Source organism: Labeo rohita, unplaced genomic scaffold (assembly GCF_022985175.1).
Source record: "Labeo rohita strain BAU-BD-2019 unplaced genomic scaffold, IGBB_LRoh.1.0 scaffold_110, whole genome shotgun sequence".
In the NCBI taxonomy this organism is placed as follows: Eukaryota; Metazoa; Chordata; class Actinopteri; order Cypriniformes; family Cyprinidae; genus Labeo; species Labeo rohita.
Window position 1 is genome coordinate 1 of NW_026127230.1, and position 23,177 is coordinate 23,177.

General features: G+C 37.2%; 5 gene segments (V, D, J or C); all 5 read right to left on the reverse strand.

Moving 5' to 3' along the window:
• Positions 1-1,515: 1,515 nt before the first annotated feature.
• On the reverse strand, positions 1,516-2,181 carry LOC127157508 (immunoglobulin kappa variable 1-39-like). The segment is given in 2 exon segments: positions 1,516-1,912; positions 2,022-2,181. Coding segments are annotated over 2 exon segments (381 nt in total).
• A 2,979-nt stretch (positions 2,182-5,160) lies between these two features.
• On the reverse strand, positions 5,161-5,730 carry LOC127157516 (immunoglobulin kappa variable 3-15-like). The segment is given in 2 exon segments: positions 5,161-5,477; positions 5,540-5,730. Coding segments are annotated over 2 exon segments (366 nt in total).
• Positions 5,731-12,774: 7,044 nt separating this feature from the next.
• Positions 12,775-13,294, reverse strand: LOC127157522 (immunoglobulin kappa variable 1-27-like). The segment is given in 2 exon segments: positions 12,775-13,097; positions 13,192-13,294. Coding segments are annotated over 2 exon segments (372 nt in total).
• Positions 13,295-18,849: 5,555 nt separating this feature from the next.
• On the reverse strand, positions 18,850-19,618 carry LOC127157510 (immunoglobulin kappa variable 3-20-like). The segment is given in 2 exon segments: positions 18,850-19,294; positions 19,426-19,618. Coding segments are annotated over 2 exon segments (372 nt in total).
• Positions 19,619-21,009: 1,391 nt separating this feature from the next.
• LOC127157512 (Ig kappa chain V region S211-like) lies at positions 21,010-21,556 on the reverse strand. The segment is given in 2 exon segments: positions 21,010-21,332; positions 21,426-21,556. Coding segments are annotated over 2 exon segments (372 nt in total).
• Between the last annotated feature and the right edge of the window lie 1,621 nt (positions 21,557-23,177).

Below are 23,177 nucleotides of genomic sequence, written 5' to 3' on the forward strand. Positions count from 1 at the left end.
TGAACTTCCTGTCCGCCATTTTGATTCATGTTGAAAACCTACTTTTTCGAACTCCTCCTAGACCGTTAGTCCAATTTTCACCAAATTTGACTCAGATCATCTTCAGACCATGCTGACAAAAGTTATGGATTTTGTGTCGATACACGAAACCGTTTTCGTTTAGCACATCAACGAATTTACTGGAAAGATGCCAAATTGCATCCGAGTCTGTATCTCTGCAAAGCTTTGACATATTGACACCAAATTTTATATGTGCTATTGTCACCACACTCTGACCAAGCCACATCAATTTGGTAACAGTGCCACCTGTGGGTCAGAAGTAATACGCCATTCACTAAACATTAATAATGAAATTTACAAAAATGCTAATAACTTCTGTTTACATTAGCCTATTGGAATGAAACTGATGCCAATAGATTCCTTGGGTCAAGTCGAGAACATTGATACCCATTATGCCGAAATTGGCCAAACTTCCTGTCCGCCATTTTGATTAATGTATAAAACCTACTTTTTCGAACTCCTCCCAGACTGTTAGTCCGATCTTCACCAAATTTGACTCAGATCATCTTCAGACTATGCTGGCAAAAAGTTATGAATTTCGTGTCGATATACGAAACCGTTTTCGTTTAGCGCATCAACAAATTTGCTGGAAAGATGCCAAACTACATCTGAGGCTGTATCTCTGCAAAGCTTTGACATAATGACGACAAACTTTGTGTGTATCATTGTCATTTCACACAGAACACGTCACATCAATTTGAAAACAGCACCACCTGTTGGTCAAAAGTGATAAGCCATTAAATTTTATTACGATTGGTTGTATTTATGATTTTTCAGCCATTTCAACTGATATTATCCTAAAATGGCTTAAGTTACTCACTGTTGCAGTCGGTCTGCTGCTCCTTGCCGTGCTTAACTCCTCATTCTGCCTCTTTTGTGCTTGGCCCCGCAATTGCTGCTTGCAGCTATATTTCTAACTGTGTTTATTTCCAACTTCTCTCAACAGTTTTGCCCCAATAAAAAGTGGAAAAACAAGGTAAATATCACTTGTGAGCAGAATATTTTAATTGTGTGTCATTTCCAGTGAAGCTGTAATTTTATTAAATTACGAGTGTGAAAATGTTATTTGCTTGTGCAACTCAAAAAACAAAATGTTCTACCACTATCACAGATTGATACTTAACACAGTACAACATTTGAGATGTGGCAGACATTACACTGCGGAAAGGGAAACAATGACGAATTAAATTTTAATGTTCAAAACATAAAAAAGGAGATCTTATGCTGGTCACAGTTTGTGTAATTCTGGTTTGAAAGGACTTGAGGACACTGGCTGCTGTTTCGTTGGACTTTTTGTGTTGGAACATTTTAAATGATGAATTAAATACATTCATGGTGAATCTGTGTGGAAGAAAAAAAAAAATGATCCAGAAAGAGACAAATCAGCACAGGACATCAACATGTTTGACTGAATGAGACTGTTATAACAAATAACCTCCATCAGCAGCTGCAGTTTCTCTCATCTGTATCAGTGCAGTCACTGTGACTCTGACTGATGGAGGTTTTTGTACGACTCTTTATCACTGTGTGAACACATTTTTACTGTTGATCCAGTGGTAACTCAGACAGTAATAATCTCCTGTATCTTCAGTCTGGACTCCACTGATGGTCAGAGTGAAATCACTGCCAGATCCACTGCCACTGAATCTAGATGGAGTTCCTGACTGGAGGCTGTTTGTAACATATATTAGAAGTTTAGGAGCTTCTCCAGGTTTCTGTAAGTACCAGGACAGACATGGTGGGTTGCAGCCTGTTAAAGGAGTGCTGGCGGTGCATCTCATCACTACAGTCTGTCCTGGTTCAGTTGTTTGAACTGCAGGAGTTTGAGTAACTGTGATCTGTCCACTGGAGCCTGAGTATGTACATCAAGGCAAATACAAACATTTGGTTCCATATTATAATATACAGCATATGTTAGCTATCTTTATTAATTATACTGCTTTCAAGCTCTCATTATGTACCTTGTATACAACAGAGCAGTGTCCAGATGAGGATGATGATGTTGTTCATTGTTGTTGTTTTGTCTTGTGTGATGATGAAGATTCTGTTCTGTTCTGCTCTCAGTCATGAAGTGTTAAACTCACAGCACTATAAACACTCTCATGCAAAGTGTCTCTCTATGTAAATGATTTTCATACACAGAACAGGCAGCTGTCAGACTCAGACCTCATGTATTTTTCTATGCATGTTCATATTCTACAAAACAACAGAAGCTTTAATACTTTGTGATGAATGTGAGCTATTGAACATAACATTTCTTTAAAAAATTAATGAAACTGAAGCGGATTTCTTGATGACTTTTTAAGATACATTAAAAAGTTACTTCAAACACATTGACATTAACATAGTAGCAAAATGTACATTTCTGTTTTATTTATTTAAAAATAAGGGCAAACACTGTTGACAGATTTCAACAAAGATCAGCAGCACCAGAGGTCACACTCACCTGAACTCTGATGTGTTTGTTCTCAGGTGTTTCTCATCAGTCTAATTGACCATTTGCACTGAGCGTCCTTTAGAACTTCCTCATAATGATAATCCAGCTCGTAAATTTCTGGTGTAGCTCATTTCATGTGTTATATATAGGTGGAGACTATTGAGACTACTCTCCTACCTGAAACTAAGAAATAAAATAATAATTGGAACATCGTAAATAATGATAGTGGCATGAACATTCAGTTTCATATTATTTAACAACATATAATTCAAATTGTAAGCCTGCTAATCCCAGGAGAGTACATAAACAAGTAGTTGTACATTTAAATGCTGACAACTAAACACTGTCATAACTGTTTAGACTAACGTTAGCAAGCTAGAGATGCTTCTCTTCAACGACTGAATCTTAATAGTATTCTTGATAATCAATAACTTGCCTTCATTGTTCATTTCAGAGCCTTAATTATTTTTCATTTCTACAGCTGTGCAGTAAAATTCACTTCAAAGATTCACTTTTCATTCATAAAGACGAAATAAAAAAATGCTTTATCACAGAAAACAACGACTTTTCAAGATGAAAATGACATGAAATTACCCTTAACCAGAAGATTGCAGTAGAGGTTCACTCATTGGCTGCAGCTGCCATTTTAACTCCCATAGTTTTTCACGTCTTGCTTTTGATTTACTATAAAATTACTAGTAAAACAAATTGTAGTACTTTTACTGCACTGAAGTATATAGGATAGCAAGTGCAGTCATTAAAATAAATAAATAAATAAATAAATAAATAAGCTCAGACACAAACAGCCTATAAGGGTGAGTTATTTAAATACTTATAGTTCACTACAAATTAAATAAGTTAAATATTAATGGTATAATAATTAAATATGAATCAGTATGAATTTAAAACATTTTAGACTTAATTTAATAACTACATCTTTCTACATACATTTAATAACAGTTTTATCTTGAACTGTAAAAGCTATTAAATAGCCTATATTTAACCAACACAAACTTGTTACTGCTGTAGTTTTGTTACTCTGAATTTAGTCTTAATCATTTAATTCACAGCTCTATTTTTGACATCGATTTGTCAGATGTTTCAGTCGGTTATTACTGTCAATCATATCAAATGACTTGTGCATATTTAGCGGATTTACTCCCGTAAATGTTTAAACGGTATACATTGACGTTTGGTCCTCTTAGACAAACAAAACTTTTCTTCGAATTGTGAATGGATTATGTAGAGAAAACAAGCAAAGACACTCCTATTGCTGCACAGTACAGTTTACCAGAAATGACTGAGCTGGCTTGTCTAAAATAAGGAAGTAATGTGTGCATATGATCAATTAAAATGTACTGTTTAATGATTGACTGCTTGTTCACTCAGTGTGAAGTACTGTTTGTTTTACACTGATTTTCTGATCTTGCTCGGCCTCTGAATGTTATTCGCCACTCAGCCTGTATGCCTTGTGTATGACCACTCTCTGGATTCTCCTTGTTGTTTCTCCTAATAAATCTATGCAAATGGATTTAGGCCATCACTCTTTGTCTGATGCTTCACAACTGTTTCATATAAATAAATAGTCCCTGAAATGTTTGATATGCTGTGTCATTGTGTTATTTGTCATCCTTCAATCAGCAGCTGCAGTTTCTCTCATCTGTATCAGTGCAGTCACTGTGACTCTGACTGATGGAGGTTTTTGTACGACTCTTTATCACTGTGTGAACACACCACCACTGTGGTAACTCTGACAGTAATAATCTCCTGTATCTTCAGTCTGGACTCCACTGATGGTCAGAGTGAAATATGACATGCACATTTGTTTTGTTTGTTGTTCTTCTGTGTGTTTTCAGTTTTACTGTATCATGAATCTCCTGTGAGGACGCTGAACATCTGCTGATGGAGCTGCTCTATTCTGAGAGGAACATAATCACTCAAATATGAGTTTGACTGTTTGACACTTTATTCTGTGAAATGAGTCAGTTGAGTTGGACTAATGGAGAGATGAGGTTTGTTCATATTCATCAGTTCACACTGAGACTCTCAGCAGTCATACTGACCTTCTGAATGTTTGAATCAACTGTTGACTCTGTGATGAGACACAGTGAATCATTGACCAATGAACCTGTTTAAAGGTATCATTCATTAAATCAAGAAAGCATACTACAAAAATCTATTGTCTAGTTTACCACAAGTATCTGTTGTCTTTTATAGCAAAATCTGTTGTCTTTTAAAGAAAATTATCTGGAGGAACAGAACACATCGGACTGAAAAGAGCTCACATTAAAATATCAAGCTTTACATTATTTTCCTGACAGATAAAAATATAGCATAAAGTTACATTTGGAACAGGCAACAGGGTATATAACAATGTTAAATAACATTATTATAGTGTATAAATGTGTTGCTGGTCAACACACAGTTTGAAGCAACGAAGTGTTGAAGATTCATCTTCTAACAGGACAATGACCCAAAAGCAAACTGTGAGACAGAGACTTTGCTCTTTTTAATTAGATATATTTACAAACAAACTGAGCTGACATCTATGAAATGCAATGGTCTTGTGTGTGATTGTGTTGTAGAGCAGCTGCAGCATCTCTCATCTGTATCAGTGCAGTCACTGTGACTCTGACTGACGGAGGATTTTGTACGACTCTTTATCACTGTGTGAATGTTGGGCCACTGTTATAACTCAGACAGTAATAATCTCCTGTATCTTCAGTCTGGACTCCACTGATGGTCAGAGTGAAATCAGTACCAGATCCACTGCCACTGAATCTAGATGGATTTCCAGTGTAACGCCTTGTTGCATAATATATGAGGAGTTTAGGAGCTTCTCCAGGTTTCTGTAAGTACCAGGCTAAATGATCACCATTATACACTTCATAGTTGGTTTTACAGTTTATTCTGACTTCTTGTCCTGGTTGAGCTACTATTATTGATGGATTCTGAGTTGCAGTGTACAGTCCTTTACACTCTGAAAGAAAGAAAAGTAAAAATTGAGACAAAATATGTCTCATGACATTTTACAACACAAACCTTGAGCAAACAGTGTGAGTGTCCAGATGAGGATGATTATGTTGTTCATTGTTGTTGTTTTGTCTTGTGTGATGATGAAGATTCTGTTCTGTTCTGCTCTCAGTCATGAAGTGTTAAACTCACAGCACTATAAACACTCTCATGCAAAGTGTCTCTCTATGTAAATGATCTTCATACACAGAACAGGCAGCTGTCAGTCTCAGACCACATGAATTTTTCTATGCATGCTCATGTTCTACAAAAAATGAAATACTAAATACTTTGTAATGAATATAACTTATAGGCATTTAACTACAGTACAGACAATGAGTGTTTTATTAATTTTCTTCACATATTGTATGTGTTTTTATTATATACTGTTAAACTGTTAAAGTGCAGCTTGATTAGATACTTCACAGTGTTACAGTTTATTTTTTATTTTTATTTGAGTGGAAAAAGACAAATGTGTTCTCAGAATTGCATGTTTACAGACTATCTCACAATTCTGACTTAATTGCATGTTATAAACTTGCCATTATAAGGAAAAAAGTCAATTGTGAGATGTAAACTTGCAATTCTGAGATTTTTTTTCTCAGAATTGCACAATAACTCTCAATTGCGAGAAATAAAGTCATAATTGTGAGATAAAAACTCGTAATTCTGACTTTTTTCACATGGAGATGTGTGAAAAATGGTGTAAGTTTGGATCCACCTGATAAAAGCACATAATAGCCAGATTCAGTCGGTAACTGTTAATCATGGGGACGCAAGCGATTTTCAACATTTACAGGGCCATCCAAATCCAGAATGTTGGTGTTTTTCTCCCACCACCCTCGAAATTCCCAGCGAAATGACATGCTGTTTTTTAGGCACCAAAGTTGTGTGGTCGAAGAAATCGATTCAAAATGAACAACAAAAATATTTCATAACTTCTCCAGCACAGTGGGTAGGAGCTGTTAAGAACAAAAAGACAAGAAAAGTACTTAAACATTTTAAATTAGTCATTATTATGGCAGTAATATGTATGCAATAAAATTTTAAAATATAGGCCTACAATTACATACATAAAAATATAAACCAAGCAGCCTTGTCATTATAGTCCCTCATGTCCACTGCATTCTCTAAACTTTGAAAATACCCAAAATATCAAAATCAACTGTGGCGGCAGATCATTTTCTTATTTAATGCCCACACTCTGGAACAATCTACCTAACACGGTTCAGGAAGCGGACACACTGTGTCAGTTTAAATCTAGATTAAAGACCCATCTCTTTAACCCAGCCAACACAACACATTAACACATTTCTATAATTCAAGTCCATTAAAGGATGGTTAGGCTGCATTAATTAGGTCAACCGGAACTGGGAATAATTTCTATAACACCCGATGTACTCATTGCATCGTAAGAAGAATGGCATCTACACTAATATTAGTCTAATATTGTCTCTTTCTTATTCCAAGGTCACCAGATGATGGATCAGCACCTAGAGACAACCTCTACCTCCCTAAATGTCCTAAATGAGTCCTCTGCAATCTGACTTTGCTGCAACATGGAACTTTTGCATTATTGACACACTATTGTCCTATTAAAAACTGTAAAGTTGCTTGACACAACCTGTTTTGTTAAAAAGCTCTGTATAAATAAACGTGATTAATTTACCTCATGTAAATAAGAGGTTGCATGCAACTTATTTCTGCTAATCTTCACATTTCTCATGACACCTATCATTTTGAGAGATACAATTGTGGGTCTATAAAAATAGTGGGTCTATTTTTGAACTTGAGATTTAAATAAACAACATATTATTAAATTTAAATTTATTCTTAATCCAAGCATATGACATTTAATTTATAGCAGACAACTATGCAACAGGCCATATGAGCAGTGCATTTCTTGGTTCATATGATCACAATGTGAATAAATCAAATCCATGAGTTTTATCACTGAGGTGCCATGTACATAAATTTTTACATAGGTTCCTACTGTCCAAATAGGGTTTCTCTCACATACTTCACTTGGTGATACATAAATGTGATTACAAAAGGTACCAGTCAATTTTTGTGTAACCACTTAATGTTCCTCCCATGGACTATTGCAGAGAAATTAAGACTTGTATTTTTAATTATAATTTGTGAGTTATTTATTTATTTATTTATTTATTTTTAATAATTGTGTTGTTAATGTTTTATCATTCAATATCTGTTGTACAAATGAAATGTTGATTGAAAATAATCAGTTTACGGGTCCAATATTACAATAGTTCTTAAAACACATCTTTAGATGCACCTGAACACATCATCAGTGATGTAACCAGGGGTCCTCGGGTGTTTCGGGTCTTTCAACATCAGACACCCTCGCCCAGGCGACCCAGCCACGGCTGATCAGACCGCGACTTGTGTTCAGGTAGCACTCGCTTGCCCCCATGGTGTTCCTCTACGGATCCAGAGCCATCTCAGAGCTTTCTCGGCTGCATCGGTGGTATTCTTGATGGCCCTGCTCCTTGTTATTCCTGCAATGCCCAGCACAGTAAAGGCTTTGTGGAGAGAACGCCCCACAAACCTTCTGTAGCCAACCTCAATAGGCATGCAACTCGCCTTCCAACCCTGAGCTCGGCAGTCTGCGACCAGATGTTCATATTTGGTCATCTTTCTTTCGTGGGCTTCTCCCAAGCGGTCCTCCCATGGCACAGTCAGCTCCATGATGATTATATTCTTGGTACTCTCTGAGACCAGAATAATATCTGGCCTCAACGTTGTTCTGACGATGTGCTGGGGGTATTTTAGCTTCTCCAAATCCACAGAAAGTTTCCAGTCCTTGGCTGATGCCAGGATCCCTGTTGGTACCTTCCTCCCTGCTTTTGGCTGTTCTCCTGCCCTAACAAATGCAACTGAGCGAGTGGTATTGCTCCCTCGGCCGCCTTTGCTGATCTCTTTGCTGATGGTGTCTGCAATAGATTTCAGCACCTGGTTGTGACGCCAAGTATAACGACCCTGGCCGAGCGCTGTTGGACAGGAGCTCAGAATGTGCTCCAGTGTTCCATGAGCTGGGCACAAATGGCAAGTTGGTGTGTCTGCTTTTCCCCACATACAGAGGTTTGCTGGGCTAGGCAGGACGTCATACACTGCCCGAATCAGGAATGTTATGCGGTGCGGCTCACTTTGCCAGAGCTCTGTCCAGGTGACCTTGCGGTCCATGGCCTGCTCCCACCTGGTCCAGGCCCCCTGTTGCCCCATTCCAGCTGCTCTGCTCATCCTTTTTTCCTCCACAGCAGCTCTGACCTCTTCATATATCCGGCTGCGTTTCCCCTTCCCCTTACACTGCCTATATCGGGAGGGTGCTGGGAACATCCCCAAGCCTGCTCTGCCTCGGGCCACCACTCCCACAAGGTCTTTGTGCCTCAATCGAGCCTGTGCATAATTAAATAAGTTTAATTATGACTTCTTTGTTTTTATACAGTTACAAATTACAAACAAATCCAGTGAATTAAATGCATGTATAAAACACAGGAATGTTTCACAACAAAAAAAGTTCAGCAAGATGTATAATTAAACTGCTGTAGTCTTAACTAGTGGATATCATCATTCCTAGACGTTTTTAAGTGTTTTATTTTTGTATTTTTTATTTTTATTTTAGACATGAGTCAACAAATTTGAACAGGCTCCCTTTAAACCAAGCCCAAAGTCAGAGGTTGCTTTTCCAAATATCTTCTCAAAGCCAGTCTCTCAGTCTCCAGAAATCTTTGTAAGGTCTTCCTGCAATTGAAATGCATAAAGAATTTTGTTTCAATGTACACCGACAGTCATAATAAAAGAAAGAAAGCAAGAAAAAAAAAAAATTTTACTCAAAGGCTTTAGTTTGGGATATTGAATCATGAACATCCTCATTTTCATATATTTTCTGGACCACTTTCTTTTGTGCAAGAAACTTCCATGCCAGGAACACTACATCACTGACCATCTCACTGCACAGCATCTGAAATATAGCAATGTAAACAAACAGAATTACTAGCAAAATCATAAGATTAAAGATAAAAATCACTTACAACTCCCTCAAAATTGACAACTTCTTAAAGACATGTAATACATCTTTAAACCCTGCCACTCCTAGAGCCTACTATACTCTGTTTGGCCTCAGCTACAACCACAATGATTGAGGGCAGATCAGAGTAGATGTTTGAGGGAGTGCTAATGAAGTCCATAGGCTGGAATTATGCAAACAAACATAACAGGTAATTGGTAACAGGAAGAGAGACTGGAGTTTCTGACACTTAATATGGGCACTTCAAAAAAAAACAAGATTCTCAACTAAAACTAGATGAACTTACAAAGAATGTCCAGAGATTCCCTTCGACTTCTGCTTTTTCCAAGAAGTTTTTCTGCAAAGAGAAGAAAAACTACATGAAAGAGTCAATGACAGGCCTGTAGTCATACAGAAATGCTTTGACGTGCATAGCACATAGTACATGACAAATAACAGTAATATGAACCTATTCCTACTCCTGCCCTGAGAGCAGTGCATAGTTTAGTAAAAAATAACAATAATACGAACCTATTGAGTACTCCTGCCCTGAGAGCAGCGCATTATTTACTTTAGTACTGTTATTTTACTCCTGCCCCGAGAGCAGCGCATAGTTTAGTAAAAATAACAGTAATACGAACCTATTGAATACTCCTGCCCTGAGAGCAGCGCATTATTCAGTTTAGTACTGTTATTTTTACTCCTGCCCTGAGAGCAGCGCTAATGTTAATGCTAGCGCTAACTGACTAATGAAATGTCACGGAGATTTGAACGAGTTCTGTTGTCGCTCATATCGGTGTCACGGACAGCGCGGTAGCATTGGATGTAGCGTGTAGGTAGCATGTTTTACTCAATCTACCCCATAAGCAGCTTTGGTGCGATCGACTGATAAAGCAGTTGAATGAAAATGCATATGATTTGATATGTAGTCGATGATTACTTGTTCTCTGCATCTTTGCCGGCTAATTATCTCAGTAAACGTTAGAGTTATGTTGATTTATTAATATTTTTTAAATTAAAAATACATGGCAAATTCACTTACCTTGCAGCAAATGGCTCCCACGAAGCATTAATAACGTTTCTGTCTGAAGTGTTCCCTCCACACGTCCAAATTTCCTGACCCCACCTCTGCTTCAATTTCATTGGTTGAATCTGTAAACCAATCATTTTCCTTTCTGCCCTCAGAACATCTTTGGATAAGTGAAACTCTAATCTGCTTGTTGATTGTTGTTGTTGTTTTGTCTTGTGTGATGATGAAGATTCTGTTCTGTTCTGCTCTCAGTCATGAAGTGTTAAACTCACAGCACTATAAACACTCTCAGAGCACTGAAGCATGTGCTGACAATGCAAAGAAGTGGGCAGGATTTACAACAGACTATGCTGCTATCAAAGTGCTGCTAACAAAATCAACTGATAAATCAGTTTTAATGAATATATATTTTTATAATAATTGTAATATATGAAATAAACTGTTTATGATTTATTTTATAATAAATTTATTTATTATAAAATATTATAAATAAAAAGGTAGAATATTATAACATCATCAACTGCAGCAACAACAACATCACAATAGCTATGTTAATATATAGATTCAATGATTCAATGTTAATTCCTACACTGAAACAATGACATGTTGCTATCTGGGAAATCATTTCATGTGGTCTTTTTTTTTTTTTTTTTTTTGGTTACACTTTATTTTGATAGTCCACTTTAGACATTCTAGTAACTATAAGTAACTTTGCAACTACATGTCAACTAATTCTCATTAATTTGCAACTACATGTCTACTAACTCTAAGAGCAGACTGTTAGATTAGGTTTAGGGTTAGTAGAATAAGCTGACATATACTTGCGAAGTTTAGAAGAGTGTTAGAAGATATTAAGCAGACAGTCTACTAATACTTTAATGACTATTTGACATGCAGTTGCAAAGTTACTTACTGTTAATAGAATGTCTAAAGTAGACTATCAAAATAAAGTGTTACCAAATATCATTATACTGTAGGAAACTCCATGATAAAAGAGGTCAAAGGTCAAATCAGCAGTGAGGCCAGAAATCTCCAAGTGGATGAACCTTGGTGAAATAGGGTGGACTTATACTCTGTTGATCTTTTTAAAGATATTTTTTTAATTGCAACTCTTTTGAAAAAGTATCACCATCTGAACAAAACAGTTCACTAAAAAGAGTAGGACTTTAGTTACATATTGGACAGTTTAGGACAAAGAGATTCTCTGGAATAAAGCAATTTTTTCCAAAGCTACATGTAAGAGAAAAACGACAGGACATACTAATTCAACAAAATAAACTGACTTTTAACTACATATCCCCATATATCAGAAAGAGAGCTGACAGAATGTAGACACATTTGTCTTGTTATAATTTATTATTTGTATAATTTCCTTACAGTGTTTTGCAGAACTGTGTAATGTTCAGAAATTGTTTGAATTAAATGTTACAAAAATTCTCCTTTTGTTATTAATAAGCCACACTATCTGTGTGCAGTGAACAGGTTTTTGGTGGTCGTATTGAAGCCCGGTGGTGTCTCTAGCAGTGACTGTGATGTGGTCGCTGTTCATGATCTACAAACTCCATCTTTCCCAGCTCCCTTTCATTAAAAAACTTCCTCTCTCTCCACCTCAGCCCCACAAAATCACACTGCTGGTGTTAGTGAAATACTGGACGAGACTTCAGAAACTTTTCTTTCATGATTTTATGCAGGTCTCCATTACAATGTTAGATACAGTTATTCTTCCAGTTCTACTCTGGTCCTGCATTGATACAACACAAAAATGACAAGACTTGTGTAATGTGAGCAGTAGTGATTCATGTAGTCATAGAGTTGTGTTGTGAAGACTCAATCTGGAATTTGTCAAGGCCAGAGCAAAATTTTTATGTTGGCAAACAGTCCAGATCCTGATGAAACAAAACATCCTCAAACCATCAGACTAACAACTGTGTTTGACTGCTGCTATGAGGTTCTTCTTATGAACTGAAGGGTTTGATTTTGCTAAACATAATAGCAGGAACATCCAGTTTCTTTCTTTCTTTCTTTCTTTTTTTTTTTTTTTTTTTTTTTTTTTTTTTTTTTTGATAGTATTGCATGTATTGCAGTATAGTGATCTACAGACAAGAGTGACTGAGTTGATTCACACCCATCAGCAGCTGCAGTTTCTCTCATCTGTATCAGTGCAGTCACTGTGACTCTGACTGATGGAGGTTTTTGTACGACTCTTTATCACTGTGTGAACACAGCTTTACCACTGATCTCATGGTAACTCTGACAGTAATAATCTCCTGTATCTTCAGTCTGGACTCCACTGATGGTCAGAGTGAAATCACTGTCAGATCCACTGCCACTGAATCTAGATGGAGTTCCAGTGTAACGGCCTGTTGCATAATATATGAGGAGTTTAGGAGCTTCTCCAGGTTTCTGTAAGTACCAGTGCAGGTAATTACTACCATACACTCCACTGCTGACTTTACAGTTTATTCTGACTTCTTGTCCTTGAGCTGCTGTTATTGATGGACTCTGAGTAACAGTGTACTGTCCTCTACACTCTGAAAGAAAGGGAAAAAAGACAAAAATTAAAATGATGTATATTTCACATTTTAAAACAATTACTGTAATTGTTATGAAAATTGTACTACAAACCTTGAACAAACAGTGTGAGTGTCCAGATGAGGATGATGATGTTGTTCATTGTTGTTGTTTTGTCTTGTGTGATGATGAAGATTCTGTTCTGTTCTGCTCTCAGTCATGAAGTGTTAAACTCACAGCACTATAAACACTCTCATGCAAAGTGTCTCTCTATGTAAATGATCTTCATACACAGAACAGGCAGCTGTCAGTCTCAGACCTCAGATGAATTTCTTAAGTCACATTTATAATCTATAAAACATTAGAAGCTTTAATTCTTTGTGATGAATGTGAGCTATTGAAAACAGACAGACACTCTCAACAATATGTTTTTTTTTTTTTTGTTTGTTTCAACCTATAAATGAACCAAAAAAAATCTACTTTTAATCAGCTTGCATGTTATTCATATATTCATACTTATTTTTTCACACGTATTTTATCCATATTTGAGTTGTATTTAAGAAGTATAAGTACACTGTTAAAAATTGCTGTAAAAAAACGGCCAAATTTTGAGTAACATGCTGTTTTCCATTAAAACAGTGCATTCTGGGTATTATTTGACATTTTCGAAAACAGCCTGCTGCTATGTATCGTGAATTAACAGCGTTCAAAATCGACACTCAGAGACTGTGTTTAAAATCAAACTCTACACCCTCATTCACTATTCCCTACATGAGTTTACTAATATAGTCCACCTTACAGAGAGAATGAAAACTAATGAGTGACTTCAGACACTGACGAACAGCTGCTGTTAATGAGCAGAATCACTGATTGAAAGAGAAACAAGACAAACACAAGAACTATATAACTGACTTCAGCCACAGCCTTAGATGAAATCAACTGAAGATTTAAACAACTCAACACACAGCTTTACCAACTTCACGCATTTCTAACCAGACTGATTTTATTTCTGTCAGATGTCTATAGAAGATCTTATTGAGAATGAAGAGATGTTTAGATGGTGATGTTTTATTGTTTTGTTTGACGATACCATTGCGGAGATCAGTGTTTGCTTTAACCCTTTGAGCGGTACGGTCCCACATATGGGATTCTATTTTCTGTGCCCCTGAGAGTACGGTCCCACCTATGGGATTTAGAACGTTCGGTGACGTCACACAACTGCCAAATTCAAACTGTGTTTTCGCGCGTTGGCTGGCTGGCTGAGCCAGAGAGAGACTGGTGCTGCGCTTGTCATATAATCACAATTGAGCAGTGTTTTCAACGACTTAACGTTTATTTTAGGTTTCAGGAATTTAAATACACATAATTACTAGTAAAATAATACATTTAGAGTTTGTAAAATACACACGGATGTCTATGGAAGCAGCAATAACAATCCATTCAAGTATAATTTGCTGACGTGTTTGATTTATATCAGATACACATAATGTAAGTAATGATATAATTCACTCCAGTCCTTTCCCACTTCACCAGCTACTTACTTGCATGTATTTCGGGAGAAACTGGTGAATTTACGTGCTGTAAATCCGGCTGACAGGACTCTCTGAACGGCAGCGCGAACAAACATGGCGGCGCCCATCTCACGTTATAGATCACGATCCAGATCATTTATAAAGATTTTAAAACGGCAGAATACACTCACTTACACGTATTCGTGAATCGGAATATCAGATAGTTGAAAACATGGTAAGCAAGTGTGTGAATATTTTGAATAAAAAAGGAAAAAAAAACGAATAAAAGCGATACGTCTGTCCTACAGCGATATAGTGGCTGCGGTGTCAATCATGACGCGTCGCCATGGAAACAATAAAGTGAACGTTCTAAAATAACTGTCGCCTAAAAAAAACTCACTCTGGGGGGTCCGATAGAATATTTTAAACTCACCAGTGAAAGGGTTAATTGGGCTCCTGACTCTTGACGTTAAAACATAGATATATTTGCTGTAACTGGGTTTTTATAATGTATTAGTTACAGCAATGCTGGTCAGTTAATGTCAGCTATGTCTAGTTGGGCATGAATGTCATTGACTGAACTGATTCTGAGTCTTGTGAGACTCATTAAGAGTCTATTTTTGAGTGTGTGTTTATTTGTTGCTGCTTTTTTTTTCCACCAAGTGTGTTACAGCATGAGATCTTTTGATAATGTGGCAACCAGAAAAGAAGGATTTAATAGTTAAAATTTAAAACTACTGTAGCATTTATACTCAAATAGAGACATGAAGAATCAGCATATGAATCTCAACAATGGTGACAATCGAAAGCTTCATGCTGCAATGCATGCTGGGTATCAGCACACTACAAAACCTCACCTATAACTTGTTCTCACCATTGTTGAGATTCATACAATGATTCTTGATGTGTGTATCTAAATTGGGCTGAATTTTTTTTTTTTTTTTACTTTCACATCAATATTCAATAAAAGAAAAGACACTGGATAAAAACTGTGTTATTACCAAACCATAAACAATTCTAGATTTCTTTGTAGTCATTCATATTTATTTATTTATTTGTTATTATTATTTCTCTTTTTTGTCATAACAAGCATGTTGTAAACATACACAATTACAACAACTAAACTAAAATTAACCTTAAAATGGCACGGTTCAACAGCCCAACTAAAGTAAACACTGATCTCCACTGTGGTAGTAAAAGAAAAAAAAAAAAACAACCTAAACCTCTGCAACTCTCTTCTGTAGACGTCTGACAGAAATAAAGTCAGTGTGGTAATAATTGAAGCTGGTAATGCTGTTTTAGGAGTTTAATCAGATCTTGAGAGATTTAATGTCTTCTTTTATTTCAGTTGATGTCATCTAAGGCTGTGGCTGAAGTCACTTGTTCTTGTGTTATTCTTTCATTCAGCAATTTTGTTTGTTAACAGCTGGTGTTCATCACTAATGCTCAATCAGAACGTGATCAATCATATAATTATCTCATTAACTTCAGCACTAATTCAGTATTACTCAAACACTCTGTAGTGTTGACACATTATAAGTGTTCATTTAAAACTGAGGATTTTGCTGTGGGTTTTAAAGGGTTAAAGATGTACGATGGAAAAAAAAACAGCATGAAATGTAATTTAACAGTAATAAACTGTAATTAATTTACGGCAACAGACTGTAGAAAAACAGTAACATGCTGGCAACCGAGCTGCCAGTAGATTACTGTTAATTCAAGAAAAAACAGTAATATACTGTAAAACATAACAGTCAGATTTATCAAGCAAATCAAGTTATTTTCACTAAAATATTAGTGAATGTTCATAGAAAAACAATTATGCAAAGTCATTAACTGGTAGGGAGAGTAAATATTTGATTGTGCCTAACTGATGTGTTTTTGTACAAGAGAGATCTGTCAGTTTAATTTAGTTTTGTGGGTCACCATTGTGCTGGAGAGTAGAGCTTGTGCTTCAGGCAATGATGAGCCACAAACACTGATGTTTTGCTGCTTTATTTAAAGACAGTAATTGTGGAATTGCTGATATAGTGACAATCTCTTTACTAAGCACTTTATTACACAATTTTGTGCTATTGTTAGTTAATGACAATCTATAAAGATTTGAGTAAAAGTCGATTGCTTCTTTATTACACTTTAAGTGTTTGCGGGTTTATATTAAGAAATATTTCTTCTTAGTGGACTCAAATTAAATAAGTTCACTGTACTAACGCCATATAAACAACAGTTTTTTTTTTAAACTCAAATGGTTTGAAGCAATCGGTTTCCAAAATAAAATGAGTTACCACATGGTATAATAACGGTAACATACTGTAAAAATGAAGAGCTGTAAATTAACGGTAGAGAGCTATAAAATAACAGTATAATGCTGGCAACCACAGCTGCCAGTAAGTTACTGTTATTTTACAGTGCAATTTCTTACAGTGTACACATTATTATGTAAAGTACACAATTAAATATTTAACATTTCTTTTAAAAAAAAAACTGTTGAAACTGCAGTGAAAACTGATTTCTTAATTATCTTTTTAAAAATACATTAAACAGGTGTATCAAACATATTGACTTGAATACAACAGGTCTTACAAAATGCTTTTTTTTTTTTTTTGTATTTATCTATTTATTTATTTTTAAAAATAAAGGGTTTACAATGTTGTAAAATTTCCACAAACATCAGCAGCACTGATGTGAGATGAACACGGGCTTCCCTTCAAACTGGAGCTGAAGGTGTTTGATATCTACAGTCTGTGTTGATCATGGAGAGATGAGGTTTGTTTGTATTCCTCAATCTTGATGGACAATGTTAAATGTAATACATCCATCCATGTTGAAGTTGTGTGTGAATAAAAGATGAAAGAATCAGATTAACCAGACAATAAATTACTGGTGAGACTTGATCAATGAGTCTGTTATAAAAATGTTCTTGTTTAGTACTGATGATTTTCCTGCTGGACAAAAACTTACAGACTCTGAATCATGCAAAGCTCTAGTCAAATGTAGACATCACACAATTATAAAGAAAACTGAAACCTTGGAAAACTGTTACTGGTAACACTGATACACTGATACACTACCGTTCAAAAGTTTGGGGTCAGTAAGACTTGTAATAGTCTTTAAAGTAGTCTCTTATGCTCATCAAGCAGCTCATAAAGTAGTCTCTGATGCTCATCATTTGATTAAAAATATAGAAAAAAAAAAAAAAAACTTTAAAATAGAATTTATTCCTGTGATGAAAGGCTGAATTTTTATCAGCTGTTTCTCCAGTCTTAAGTGTCACATGATCCTTCAGAAATCATTCTAATATGCGGATTTATTATTAGAATGATCAGTGTTGGATAATATCAACAGTTGTGCTGCCAAATATTTTTTGGAACCTGTAATTTTATTTTTTTTTTTCTTCATGGGTTCTTTCATGAATAACAAGTTTAAAAAGTACAGTGTTTATTCTAAATATTTATATTTTATAACAATGTAAATTATTTATTATTAACTTTTAATTATTAACTTAATACATCCTTGGTGAATAAAAGTATTAATTTCTTAAAAAAGAAAAAAAAAGAAACAATAAAAATGTACTGATATATATATATATATATTTTTTTTTTTTTTTCCTTTTTTTTTTTTTTTTTTTTTTTTTTCCATAGACAGAATGAAATCTAGTAAGTGAAATACAGTATGATTATATTATACACTCTTAAAAATAAAGGTGGTTCACAATGTCATTAAAGAACCTTTTTTTGTCTAAATGGTTCCATAAAAAACCTTTAACATCTGAAGAACATTTCTGTTTCACAAAAGGTTCTTTGTGGCAAAAGAAGGTTTTTCAGATTATAAAAAGGTAAGAAACTTTGACTGAATGGTTCTTTGTAAAACCAAAAAAAAAAAAAAGATTCTTCTATGGCATTGCTGTGAAGAACGCTTTAAAGCACCTTTATTTTTAAAAGTATATTTCCTTGGTATTGTCACATCCTCTGCTACTTCTCAACTCATCACCAGACGTCACACTCACCTGATTGTTCTCAGGTGTTTCTCATCAGTCTAATTAGACTGGCCTATTTAAACCCTGACTGTTAGTTCCCTCAATGTGAAGTTTTGTTTGTTTCACACTGCTTTTCTGAGTGGTCTGGATTATTCTCTTGGTTTTATGACTCTGGACATTATTACCTTTGCATTCTGATCTTGCATGGACACTGGATGTTGTTTGCCTCTCTGCCTGATGCTCCACAACTATACTATATAAATAAATAGTAAATAAAAGCTGAAATGTGTGATACGCTGTGTCATTGTGTTGTTTGTCATCCTCCCATCAGCAGCTGCAGTTTCTCTCATCTGTATCAGTGCAGTCACTGTGACTCTGACTGACAGAGGTTTTTGTACGACTCTTTATCACTGTGTGAACACTGGACCACTATGGTAACTCTGACAGTAATAATCTCCTGTATCTTCAGTCTGGACTCTACTGATGGACAGAGTGAAATCACTGCCAGATCCACTGCCACTGAATCTAGATGGAGTTCCAGTGTAACGGCTTGTTGCTTTATATATGAGGAGTTTAGGAGCTTCTCCAGGTTTCTGTAAGTACCAGGACAGACATGGTGGGTTGCAGCCTGTTAAAGGAGTGCTGGCGGTGCATCTCATCACAACAGCCTTTCCTGGTTCAATTGTTCGAACTGCAGGAGTTTGAGTAACTGTGATCTGTCCACTGGAGCCTGAGAGAGAAATTTATAGCATTCATGTATGTACATCAAGGGAAATACAAACATTTGGTTCCATATTATAATATGCAGTATATGTTAGCTAACTTTATTAATTAAACTGCTTTCAAGCTCTCATTATGTACCTTTTATACAGCAGAGCAGTGTCCAGATGAAGATGATGATGTTGTTCATTGTTGTTGTTTTGTCTTGTGTGATGATGAAGATTCTGTTCTGTTCTGCTCTCAGTCATGAAGTGTTAAACTCACAGCACTATAAACACTCTCAGAGCACTGAAGCATGTGCTGACAATGCAAAGAAGTGGGCAGGATTTACAACAGCTTGAGCTGCTAACAAACTCTAACTGGAATTACAATTTACTTTCTGCTGAATGTAATCACTGACAAACCATTGACAACAGTGATTGTTGATATGGAGATAGTAGTATTCAGCTGGTCATGTGATCTCAAATGACAGCCACCATGGGGGGACCAGCCTTATCTAGACCACTGATATAACTAAATATTATTTCAAATGTATTTGTCCAAAATTGCACCTTAATGCATGTTAACTCTATAAGCACTAAAGGCATTTTTACCTCTCTGGAGATGTCAAATGTCAAAAGGTTGGAGTCGTTTGATAGAAAACCTTCTGTAGGGGGGGACTGTTTAATTTGGACATTCTCCTGCTGAGAAATAGCTGATAAAATTGTAAGAAACTGTAACAACAGCTTGAGCTGCACTCATATACAGCATGTTTACTGTATTATTATAGGTCTAATAATTTCACATTTGGATGAATGTAATTGTTTATTACCATAAAGTCATTTTTTTTCTTCATAATTCACTGTTGATATGACTGTGGTCTTGTTTACAGTGAATACAGTGTCACTCAATTACTTTTTAGATATAAAAGTAAAAGTAATTATAAAAGTAATATTTAAGTAACATGATCATCAACACTGCAGCTATCACACAGCCCAGGTCCTCCAAGTTTCCACTGTCTGCCACAGCTCCACGGCCCAAGTCCTCCAGTGCTTCACTGTCTGCCACTGCTCCATGATTCTGGGGATTCTGTAATGCCACGCCAGCAGAGGGAGCCCTCACCCATTGACTGCCTGTTGCTGCTCCCTCTGCTGCTTCACTAGTAACTTCCTGTTTGGTGGCCATTTAAGGAGGCCTAAACCAAACAGGCTTCGCGAAGTATTGTTTTGCCTGTGCTGACTCTACTAAGCGTTTTCTCGGATTTCCTTGCCTTGTTTTTGTTATTTTCATGGTTTGGTTTCTTGTCATAGTTTTGCTTTGTTTTTGCCATTGTTTTGTTCTGTTTCTCTGCCATAGTTTAGCCTAGTTTTCATAGCCTTGTTTATTTTGCTCATTTGGACTGCTCACCGGTACTTGGACTCATTGCCTGTTTTATTTGGATTATGTTTTGTCTTTCCTACGTTTCACGGATTGTTTGGAGATTGACCCTGACAGTAGAAGTGACTGAATGCAGTTTGATAGACAGGGATCATATATTACACCTAAAACATGACGATCATATTAAAGCACTGACTCATTCTCTTTAGAAATACAAGACTGATGTTAATTGTAATGATATTGTGTTGTTAGTGTTTGTGTTGATCAGTGTTGTGTGTGATTGTGTTGTAAAGCAGCTGCAGTTTCTCTCAGCTGTATCAGTGCAGTCACTGTGACTCTGACTGATGGAGGTTTTTGTACGACTCTTTATCACTGTGTGAACACACTTTTACTGTTGATGTAGTGGTAACTCTGACAGTAATAATCTCCTATATCTTCAGTCTGGACTCCACTGATGGTCAGAATGAAATCACTGTCAGATCCACTGCCACTGAATCTAGATGGAGTTCCAGTGTTACGGCTTGATATCAGATCTATGAGGAGTTCATGAGCTTTTCCAGGTTTCTGTAAGTACCAGGCTAAATTATTACCATTATGCACACTACTGCTGACTTTACAGTTTATTCTGACTTCTTGTCTTTGAGCTGCTGATATTGATGGACTCTGAGTAACAGTGTACTGTCCTCTACACTCTGAAAGTAAAAAAAGACAAGAATTAAAATAATGTATATTTCACATTTTAAAAGAATTAGTGTAATTGTTGTTATGAAAGTTTTAATACAAACCTTGAACAAACAGTGTGAGTGTCCAGATGAGGATGATGATGTTGTTCATTGTTGTTGTTTTGTCTTGTGTGATGATGAAGATTCTGTTCTGTTCTGCTCTCAGTCATGAAGTGTTAAACTCACAGCACTATAAACACTCTCAGAGCACTGAAACGTGCTGACAATGCAAAGAAGTGGGCAGGATTTACAATAGCTTGTGCTGATAACAAATGTTCAGTTCTACTTTCAGCAAAGGGAGCAAAAGAAAATACAAAGTTATAATATAATTCAATAAATCATGTTTTAACCTTATATTGTTTTTCTGTTGCATCATTAATGTGTTAAATAGAATAATATGCAAGCAAAAACTATGTTTGTCCCCAAAACACTACTTGCATACAGACAACTGGCCTACAGACACTTAACCCTGCAAGGCCATGCTGGTGAAAATTTTACTAGGCCATTTTACTTGAGAACAGTATGGTTCCCCCTCAGTCGTTCACTCTGACGTTACGTCGAGTGACGTATTTGGGATCATACTTGGAGCCCAATCACCTCTGAACTAAAGAGAAAAGGCCAATGAGAATTGGCAAGTGGAATTTGCATCGCAAGCCGCTCCCCCGTACATACAGGTATATAAGGCGGCTGCGTGCATTCACTCACTCAGATTTTGTGCTTTGGAGTTCTCGCCGCCTGAAGAAGATAAGAAGAGAAAAAAAGTTCCAGCTCTTGATCGTGTGTGCTGGCTCCAAGACGCCAGCACTTTTCCTGCAATCACAGCGAAGCGCTGCTTCAGCCCTTCCCTGGGCAGTCCGATCTCACAAAAGAGCAATTTTCCTACGGTCGTGAAAGCCTCTCGTTCGCGAGATGTCTTTCCGACTGTGTGCAAATGGATGCGGGGCATACATGGCCTCTTTTGATGGGCATGATCTCTGTCTCACGTGTCTGGGCACTGAACACGCTGAGGCGGGGCTCGCGGAAGTGTCATGCGTTCACTGTGAGCGCATGACCATCGCTAAGCTGAGGTCCCGCCTCTCTTATATGAGAGGCACCCCTGTTATCTCAGCCGGCCCTAGCTTGCAGCGCTCGCAGAGCGCTTCGGCAAAACTGGTCACAGAACAGGGGGACTTGAGGGTGATAGTGTGTGATGCTCCGCCGGGTAAATCCCCACGGAAGTCACGTCCCTCTAAGCGTGGTCCCGTTGAGTTGCCAAAACATGACACTCGCTCCTCTCGCGGGCCCAGTGTCTCTTTTGGCGCTCCGGAAGAGGACATGATGTCCATTGCAGCATCAGAGGAGGGCATGTCGTCGGCTGAAGCGGATGACTCGGCTGGTCAGCCCTCCACCGCGGGGGCTGTTCAGTCTGAGGCTGACGCCAAGCTGGTGCGAGAGGCGATGGTCGACCTCGCCCCGCCCTGGTTCCTTTCTTCCCGGAGGTACATGAGGAGCTCACTAAAACGTGGGCCACTCCGTTCACGGCGCGTCCCCGTCAGAGTTCCTCCTCACTACCCTCGATGGCAGGGCAGCCAGGGGGTACGTGGACGTTCCCCAGGTGGAGCGTGCGGTTGCGGTGCATCTTTGCCCGCAAAACGCCGCCACCTGGCGGAACCCGCCGCGTCTCCTGTCCAAAGCCTGTAAGCTTTCGTCGGCTCTCGCTGCAAAGGCTTATGGTGCTGCGGGCCAGGCTGCCTCTGCGCTGCATGCGATGGCCATCCTGCAAGTATACCAGGCCAAAGCATTGAAACAGCTGCACGAGGGTAGTTCTGACTCAGA